We start from the raw sequence: 10,306 nt of genomic DNA on the forward strand, positions 1-10,306 counted from the left end.
ATTGCTGTTCACCCACTCTACTGCTGTACACTCACAGATAAAAAAGGGTTCCAAAAGGGTTCTTCTGCAATTCCCACAGAATAGCCCCTTTTGGTTCCAGATAGAACCCGTTTTGGATCCAGATAAAACCATTTTGGGTTCCATGTAGAACCTTCTGTGGAAAGAGTTCTACCTGGAGCCCAAAAAGGTTCTACCTGGAACCAAAAAGGGTTCTTCAAAGGTTTCTCCTATGGGGACAGTCGAAGAAACCCTTTAGGTTATAGATAACCTCCTTTTCCCCCCCTCTAAGAGTGCATATAAGTAACATAGATGGAATAGAAACAAATGTTAGTGACATCTGTTTCAATGCAATTCCACTGATAGAGTCTGATGAGCTCAATTGTGACAGTGCAATTGATAACTCCGGGTTTGGCTTTAGACGTTAATCTAAGATGGCATTAAGGTGGTTGTGAGGGGAGAACTCCTTAGGTCTATGTCCTTACTGATTTAGAGAGAACATCAGTCTCAGTGCATGTGTCTGGAACTAATTACCTCTGATAAAGGAGGGTAGAAAAATGTCTGCCTGACCAATCGAGGCTATTTGAAGGCTTAACAAGCTGATCCTTTGGTCAAGAATAGCTTGTGCATGTCAATAATTTGCTCCAGAATGTTGCACGTATGCTGCATGGTAATATATTCTATGCAAACCGTATGAATAACGTTTTATTTCATTATATGCAGCTCTTGAACTGTGTAAATGGTAAAAGTGATCAATTCAATATCCCATCTTGAAGTGCTTGAGTAGTGTGACTCTCCCCCAGCCCACTGCACAGTGCCAGATATAGATTTCTTCAGCAGCAGGTTTTTCTCCAAAGTTGGCATTCTGAGGAGAGTAGCAAACCCCCAGTCTGTCCCTCGCATGTCTGTCACAACTTGCGGCCAGGGGGTCATCGGAGCACCTGTTCAAAACCAAGTGTATAAAATTCCCATCCAGGCCAGGAGGGGATTTTTTTAGAGGTGGTTGTTAGAGGTTCACAGTCATGGTAGCGCTGTCTGCCAATTACCAAGGCCTGGAAAGAATCTTCTGCCTGCATGCTCAACTCTTTTACAACCATGCAGCGATCTGCCATGGACACGGAAAACACTGTGTTGAGTGAGTCACATGCCCCAAATACTGCAAAAGCAGCTCTGACTGGGTCTATAAGGGTCAGTCTCACCGCTTCACTGAAGCACTTCAAAGAGTAGAACAGAAGATAACCTTGGCTCTATTTCTCCCCAGTTGTCTTACTGTCTCTGACTCTGTCTGTCTGTATCCCTGACTCTGTCTGCTTCTGTCTCTCTTTATTTTTTTTCTTCACTCTCTCTCTCTCCCTCTCTCCTCTCTCTCTCTCTCTCCTCTCTCTCTCTCTCTCTCTCTCTCTCTCTCTCTCTCTCTCTCCTCTCTCTCTCTCTCTCTCTCTCTCTCTCTCTCTCTCTCTCTCTCCTGTAGGAAGATGTGTGACCCCAGCGTGACAGCGTTTGAGCCAGAGGCTCTGGGTAACCTAGTGGAGGGCCTGGACTTCCACCGCTTTTACTTTGAGAACTGTGAGCTGCTCCCTTCCTCTGCCTTCACTCCTACTATATGTCTTTTGAAATGACAAATATACGTTTTACATCACACACAGACAGGTTCACGCTATAGGACAACTGTGTTGAATTTCAGAGGATATGTAATCAAATCCCAGGGCTGTACACAGGATGACTATAAACCTCTTGCTATACAGCAGTAACAATCCATTTATTGTCCCAGTGAGGGAGAAAGTGACACTTTAGTATAATATATCTTTGGAATGCGCTTTAATAGTCCCTTTGTGCCAATAAGCTCTAGCTAACAGTATCCATAATAAGTGACACAATGTAATTTATATTTCCTTAGATGTGGTTAAGATGTTTTATTATTTTTTATTATAAACACAATAGAACCACAAAATGCTTCATGAAAATACACGAAAACAAAATATACCCAAGATTATAACATGAAAACAAAGCACATCTCAAATACATCTCATCAATAAGGAGGAAACCTTGAAAATAAAATCTAATTGATTACCAGGTAACATTCATTAAACAATGATACTTTCTCTAAGCCTGTGCCGTTTGAAAGCATTTTGCCCATAAACCATTTCTTATGGTTTATTTTTAAATTCCCTAGTGTAGGGATGTATTTTATATGGTTTGGTACACCATTCCATTCCTCTGCACCAGTGTAATGGAAATAGCTTTTTTCCAGCCATGCGTCTATAGCACAGCGGTCTGATATTGCCAACTGGCTCTGGTGTGATGGCTATGAGAGTCTCTAATGAAATGAACATAACCAGACAGGTAACTGGGGGAAAGATAATTTATAACTTTTTTAAAAACATCAACAGTTTGATCTGCACCACCAAATCAACCGCTCAGTCCCCTGAAATGTGCGTCCTATGGCTGAGCTTGGAGTGTAATTTTGTTTTCGGACGTACATTTTTTTTTTATGCCACTGAATCATGAGATACATGCATCGTCCTAGTGGCAATGTATCAGAGATGTTGCCAGGGTCCTCATAGACTCTGTATCCAGGAACTTGGCTACCCTTGCCAGGAACGTTGTCATGGAGTGAACCTTCCCAATGACCTTCAGAGCCATGAGTTCACCTGTCATGTGTTGGGTCCAGTTCACACACCAAGTTTGTAACGGAGCATTTTTTTCCCCTTCACCGCTACACCATTACACTTGACAGAGAAGTTGAGGAGGAGTTTTCACCTCTTGATTCTGAGGGTTACATAAGGGCCAATGTGATCAGCAGCATCACTCAAGAATCTAGCTGGGATGTTATCCAATCCAGAATCTCGTGTATTTTTGGCAGTAGACTACGTACATTAAGATGTCAACAATGCCTCTGGAGGCGAGGGGCTTGAATGAGTCCACCTCAGGAAGATCCGTTTGGGGCACTTGGTTGAGTTCTCAATTGATTGGTCCTTTGTCCACTCTCCCACAATGGGTTCAACACAGTCCATCTTCACCCAGCGTTGGGCCTCTGCCTCGGATGGTGGAGCGACCACCACCTCCGCCTGGAGTCGCCGCCAGTCTCCTTAGCCTCTGCCTCACTCCCCCTCTTCTCTCTCACCTCCTGGGCTTTCCTATCCAAACATGGGCTTGCGGGTGTGGCTTGACTATGTCCATCATCCCTTCTATATAAGGGCACAAGGCAGACCCAGATGCAGATACAGGAGGCAGATGGTTGGAGTCTTAATGTTTATTAATCCAAAAGGAGTAGGCAAGAGAATGGTGGTGGACAGGCAAAAGGTCAAACCCAGATTCTGAGTCCAAGAGGTACAGAGTGGCAGACAGGCTCGATGTCAGGGCAGGCAGAAGGGTCAGGCAGGCGGGTACGGAATCCAGAAAAAACAGGCAAGGGTCAAAACCGGGAAGACTAGAAAAAGGGGTTAGAAAACAGGAGCACGGGAAAACACGCTGGTTAACTTGAAAACATACAATACGAACTGGCACAGAGAGACAGGAAACACAGGGAAAAATACACTGGGGAAAACAAGCGACACCTGGAGGAGGTGGAGACGATAACAAGGACAGGTGAAACAGATCAGGGCGTGACAATCCAGCCCTGGTGGAGACTAGAATGGATGTCTTAGAAGAAGCAGGCTCTCCCGTGTGTACCGGTGTCTAGTTGCATCTTTGGTTTCCATGGTTACCACAGGTGAGAAGCACATCAAAGCAGCAAAAAAGCAACTAAAAGTCCTCTGTTTGAAAAAAACATCCAGCAGTTGAAGCAACCATTCCGAAGAATGAAAACGGTCTTTGGCTACGGGCAATGAGATGATATAGGAAGATCTAGGCTGGTATTTCAAATCAAAACAGCTAGCTAGTTGATTGGAGAAGTAGTCAAATATCCAAACCAATTCAAAATTGTTGATAAAAAAAAAAAAAAACTTGATTTCTGTATTCCACTTGTAATGAAGACGCAGGGAGTCAGGAAGCAGGTGAGTTTAATAAGAACGAACAGAGTGGATAGACGAATAAGAGTGGCATATGAACACAGAAACAATACTGCCTGAAGGGTGTTAACAATGGAGTGATAGATAAACGGTGAGTAATCAGGAAAGTGATGAAGTCCAAGTGTGCCTAATGAGGAGGCACAGGTGTGCGTAATGAAGGTTGCCAGGTGTGCGTAATAATGGGTTGCCAGGATCGGTGGTTAGTAGACCGGAGACATCGAGCGCCAGAGAGGGGGAGCGGAGGTATACGTGACAAAACTTGAATAGCTATCACCCAAAGAGGTCCTGCTTTAAATTACGTTGAGCTAATTAAGGCTGACATTCGTGATAGTTAAAATCTGTTAAATTTGTGAACGTCTCAATTCACATTAAACAGACAAGGGGAGAAGGACTAAAGGGCCCCAATTTTTGTCATTGTGAGCATATGCAATGTGTCTGCCTCCGACATAAAAAAACAAATGTTTGACTTCCCCCACAAAATGACTTATTTACATATTTTAGGTTTAAGGAAGGGTGTAGGTCGCATTCTTTATCGGAGAACTATGAACGTTTTTGTATTTAGATCCGCCTGCTGTAGACAAATTCCGCTACTGCTTTGCCATGTCTGTGCCCTGATGCAGTCCAGCTGGATTCATGTTTTTCTAAGGACCCCCCCCCCCCCCCCCCCCCCATGACATAACATTGCAGTGAAGTAATATAAATGGATGTAATGATGCAGCTGACCAGTAGATAGAGGCAAATACAGGTTTATTCGACTGGGGATGATGACATCATCCTAGTAATGTCTTCTGACTTCTAAAACGGTGGGAAACCAATAAAATAAGTAATGTAAACATATACAGTATTCGGATGCAAACATATTCGGAAAGTATTCAGAGCCCTTGACTTTTTATTCTAAAATGTATTAAATTATATATATATATATATATCAATCTGCACACAACACCCTTATCAGGTTGTATCAGGTCAATCAGGTTGGATGGGGAGCGTCGCTGCACAGCTATTTTCAGGTCTCTCCAGATATGTTCAATCGGGTTCAAGTCTGGGCTCTGGCTGGACCACTCAAGATCATTCAGAGACTTATCTTAAAGCCAATACTGTGTTGTCTTGGCTGTGTGCTTATGGCCGTTGTCCTGTTGGAAGATGAACCTTCTCCCCAGTCTGAGGTCTGGAGCAGGTTTTCATCAAGGATCTCTCTGTACTTTGCTCCATTCATATTTCCCTCAATCCTGACCAATCTCCCAGCCCCTGCCGCTGAAAAACATCCCCACAGCATGATGCTGCCACCATCATGCTTCCCCGTAGGGATGGTGCCAGGTTTCCTTCAGACGTGACGCTTGGCATTCAGGCCAAAGAGTTCAATCCTGGTCTCATCAGACCAGAGCATCTTGTTTCTCATGGTCTGAGAGTCTTTAGGTGCCTCTCGGCAAACTCCAAGCGGGCTGTCATGTGCCTTTTACTCAAGAGTGGCTTCCGTCTGGTCACTTTATCATAAAGGCCTGATTGGTGGAGTGCTGCAGAGATGGTTGTCTCCCATCGCCAGAGGAACTCTGGAGCTCTGTCAGAGTGACCATCGGGTTCTTGGTCACCTTCCTGACCAAGGCCCTTCTCCCCCGATTGTTCAGTTTGGCTGGGAGGCCATCTATAGGAAGAGTCTTGGTGGTTCCAAACTTCTTCCATGATGGAGGATACTGTGTTCTTATGGACATTCAATGCTGCAGACATTTTTTGGTACCCTTCCCCAGATCTGTGCCTGGACACAATCCTGTCTCGGACAATTACTTCGACCTCGTGTCTTGTTTTTTTTCTGACATGCACTGTCAACTGTGTGACCTTTATATAGACAGGTGTGTGCCTTTCCAAATCATGTCCAATCAATTGAATTTACCACAGGTGGACTCCAGTCAAGTTGTAGAAGCATCTCAAGGATGATCAATGGAAACAGGATGCACCTGAGCTCAATACTCATAGCAAAGAGTCTTAATAATTATGTAAATGTGATATTTCATTGAATTTTTTTTTGTTTTTATACATTTGCAAAGATTTCTAAAAACTGTTTTGCTTCATCATTATGGGATATTGTGTGTAGATTGATGAGGAAAAACATTTATTTAATCCATTTTAGAATAAGACTGTAATGTAACAAAATGTGGAAAAAGTCAAGGGGTCTGAATACTTTATGAATACACTGTACCTATTTTTTAGTACATCCAGTGCCCGATTTTGGGGACTGTCAGCTTAAGATGTTTTAAGCATTGTTGTGAACACAGAAAAATCCAATTTAGTTTGTTTTTCTATTGAAAAGTGTGAAATAACTGGGGGAAACCAAAACCTGTAAAAACAAAACAGAGAAAATGAAATTTGTGGAAAAAAATGGAATTAGATTATTTTTGAAATACAAATGGATTCCTACCAATGTTTTTTGCTGTGCATGACTGCACTTTAGAGCGTGTGTCATCTTGCAGCACTGCATTTTGGGAGAAAGTTGAGGTCGTGTCCAATACTAGCTATGCACTAAAGAGGGAAAGAGGTTGGGCCATCCTAGAAATATTTTAGAATAATATAATATAATATATACAATTTACCAGATGCTTTTATCCAAAGCGACTTACAGTCATGCATGCATACATTTTTACGTATGGATGGTCCTGGGAATAGAACCCACTTTCCTGGCATTGCAATGCTCTACCTAGATGCATGACACTTTGAAGCCTATTTAATATGATTTATAAAGACTTTATTAAGCAGTGCTTATGCCCCCCCCCACCCTTTATAAAACACAGGTTTATGTCACATTTGACATTGGTGGTCATGTCACACAGTTATGCCACGTTTATAAACCCTTTATAGAGCATGACATAAACGTGTGAATTCTGACACGTTGACGTAGTGTTTATGAAGACTATATAAGCGGCACGTAATTTAAAGCAGGACCAAGAAATATATATTTTTTATAAAAACAATGCAGGAGTAAACTACCAAGGCGACAATTACAGGATTACAGGAAGTTATGGAGAACAGAAGCTTGGGGCCAGTTTCTGTAAGTGAATATCGCGCTCATTAGCTGATGCAGGGGCTGTGTCCAGCCGTGGCTGCAGACAGCACGCTTTTGGCTCATTTGCTCTCTGATTTCTCATTTGTGGTGAGTAATGGACCAACCCTGCTCTGCTCTAATCCTCTCATATCAGCCACTGTTCTCCCAGGCAGTGGAAACGGCTCTAATGGGCTTGATTGGGCTATTTGGGAAAATGGCAGAGCGAGAAAGAGGAAGAGAGAAATGGAGAGAAAGGGAGAGAAACATAATGAGAGTGTGGCAGGCTGAGAGAGACATGCTGATATGATAACATTAATGAACCCACTCAAATATGAACTACATAAAGCATTGATGAGGGAAAAGTGACATCATCAGTGAGAGAGAACATGGCATACCTAGTCATAAACCACAGTGAAAATTCCTGTAGAATGACTTATTCATTGACTGACTATTGTCTTATTTGTTTGCTACTCCTCACCCCAGTGTGGTCTAAGAACAGTAAGCCTGTCCACACCACCATCCTGAACCCCCACATCCACCTGATCGGCGAGGAAGCTGCCTGCATCGCCTACATCCGCATCACCCAATACATCGACACCAACGGCATGCCCCGCACCGCCCAGTCGGAGGAGACACGCATCTGGCACCGCCGCGACGGCAAGTGGCAGATAGTCCACTTCCACCGCTCTGGATCACCCTCCGCCATCACCAAGTAAGTCAGTCTGGTGAGTCTCCTCACCGCTCTTCTACTGTCTATACTGGAGACAGATCTCAGATCAGGGCCTGCCATCTGGTGGGAGTTGTTGCAATTGCATGCAGGCCTATTATTACTCAATGCCAGAGATACATTAGCTGGACAGGCACAGACTACTGCATCATGTTTTCAGTGTTTCTTTTTCATCTCTTGAATGAGGTAAAGTGAACCTTTCCGTTTCTCTGTCTCCTCCCCTGCGCCCAGCTGAGCTCCAGAGGGCGGGAGGGTTTGAGTGAGACATCTCTCTGAGTGACACAGGTGGGTGACCAGCTGGCTGCATGGGGACACAGAGGGATGCCCACCGACCGGCCCTGAGGAAGCACGAGCCCACTGCATCTCATCTCTTTACTTGAAATCAGATTACTCCTCTCAACGCTGTCTGTCACAAGCCAATCGCATAAATGTCACACCGTGTCAGGCTCTCATGTATGTATATATGCTTTCAGGACTATATTCGGTCTCTGCTCTGACTTTATTTTTTCTTGTCATGTTTCATTGGCAGAGGCACAATTAGTACAAATGGATGTACGAGGGGGGTTGAATCTCTAAAGCACTTGCCGTAATCGCCGCCTAGATCTCTTTTTTACACGTGACTTGGCCTTTTCAATGCAGTTGCACTTACACCATACCGTTACACACCGCCACGCCATCCTCTGAACCCGGACTTGCAGGCCATGATAGAAACATTGACGATGTACCATGTGTCACTGAACCAAAATATCTACTGTACATGTTTGATTAATTTGACATGGATTGGATTATGAGAAGTGGGCAAGCATTCACGGACAGTGAAATGTTCCTTTTGATTATGGGTCTTCTGGTGTATTCCACAGTTGATAATCCACCACCCCGTGATCATGGTGCCTCGAGCACATTTAGCGTAGACAACAGAGGAAACCGTACTTTCCCCTCACAGGTTTAAATGACTGAATGGTGGACCGCTGGTCTGAACAGCCACTCACCTCATGTGATTATATGACTAGGGCAACAAACTGCCATTTCTGGGCTTCAATACTATACACAAATACATCTTTATATCTACAGAAACAGCTATATTTAACATGGGTAGGGTACTGTAGGTGAAAGTAATATTAAAACACCTCTTTAGGTTTTTCCAATGAGGACTGTGGGTGTACAGATCTTCCCTACCTATTAGTGTTATCAATACAAACCCTCTTGCTTGTTAGAGCAGTTTAACTTACTTGCAACAGATAGTGTAAAGTACAGTATTCTGCCTACTACAGTTCAAAGTAAGAAGCCATTTGCAAAAGACTACTAACACTACCCCAGGATTTTCTGCAATAAGTCAGATTGTAAAAAAAAAGAAAAAAAAAAGAACTGAATAGAGTGTTCTGATTTAAGATTTGGTGTGGATTTTAAAATGGCAATGATTTTAATTAAGTGACTTTGTTTTATCAATGTGTTCCATTCCTTCTGTTTCTTTCCTCTCCAGTGTTAGCATCACATTATATTGCATGCAAGTGTAAAATGAGCGTTGGTTCTCTCTGCTTGGGCTTGTAGTCCTCAAAATGTGTTAAATGTGACATTTCAGATGTACTCTGAGATTTTACCGGTGTTTTATCTTTTTACTGTCAGAAGAATGTAAATACTGGACAAATTTGAAAATGATATCACCTCTATAAGCTACAGTATATGTTTCCCTATCTGCTAACAATGAATTCCTCACAGAATGTTTGATTGTGCTGTGAAAAACTGCCCGAATGGGATTTAGCTTTTTTTTTCTTCCAAAGTTGTATACCATTGGCAGTTCACTATAGATGAATATCCCACTTTGTACTGCAAAGCAATTTGTGAACAAATCCGCTGAATATGGCAAATGTTTTCCTCAACATATTTGATAGAGAAGGATACACCAAGAACCCCAACTGCCAAATTCTCTGTGTCTTTTCTAGAACTGATTCTACAGAATGTATACTTGTTTTATACAGTAGTTTAGTCTTATTGTGATAATGGCCAGGCCTACTGCCACTTTAATACGGCATTAGAACTTCAATCAGACTGAACTCTGATGTTGCGGTTGTTCCGCTCCTCGCACCGTACTGTATAAGAGCACGGCTTTTTTTATTATTCTGGGTAAGTTACACTTTCTTTTGAGGCATGCACGTTTGTAACGTACCGAAGTTGACGTGTGTGTGTGTTTAGAAAAATACATTTTCTAAAGGGTCTAAAGTAGTAATTTGCCGTCGTTATATAATATCTTGTGAATGTGGGGCTGTAAATAAAAGGATATTATAATGTCAAAGGCATTGCCCGTCTTTTACAGTGTTTTGAGTGGTCCCAGTTTTTGTAACGTGATATATAGGCCTTCGATCATTAGTATTATTTTAATGATGGAATTGATTTGATTCCCAAGACACATTCCTGTTGCTGTGGAATAATGTTTCTTTCTTGAACCTTTCTTTGAAACTTTGACCTTTTAAGGCGATTGAGTGAGACCTATTTCCTTAATGCAGGATGCCATTTCTTTTCAAACCGCTCCACGCTTTGAGC

The 10,306-nt window shown here is 42.7% G+C and overlaps 1 protein-coding gene across 2 annotated transcripts in view; it reads left to right on the plus strand.

Moving 5' to 3' along the window:
- The window catches only part of LOC110534177 (calcium/calmodulin-dependent protein kinase type II subunit alpha), a 74,258-nt gene extending 64,196 nt beyond the window's left edge, over window positions 1–10,062 (plus strand). For both annotated transcript variants that reach the window (XM_036933294.1, XM_036933295.1), the window contains 3 exons: window positions 1,469–1,563; window positions 7,525–7,753; window positions 8,000–10,062. In XM_036933294.1, the coding sequence (XP_036789189.1) occupies window positions 1,469–1,563; window positions 7,525–7,753; window positions 8,000–8,003 (328 nt within the window). In that variant the 3' untranslated portion in view covers window positions 8,004–10,062. The remainder of the gene's footprint in view (window positions 1–1,468; window positions 1,564–7,524; window positions 7,754–7,999) is intronic.
- The last annotated feature ends 244 nt before the right edge of the window (window positions 10,063–10,306 follow it).

This window comes from Oncorhynchus mykiss, chromosome 10 (assembly GCF_013265735.2).
Source record: "Oncorhynchus mykiss isolate Arlee chromosome 10, USDA_OmykA_1.1, whole genome shotgun sequence".
Taxonomy (NCBI): Eukaryota; Metazoa; Chordata; class Actinopteri; order Salmoniformes; family Salmonidae; genus Oncorhynchus; species Oncorhynchus mykiss.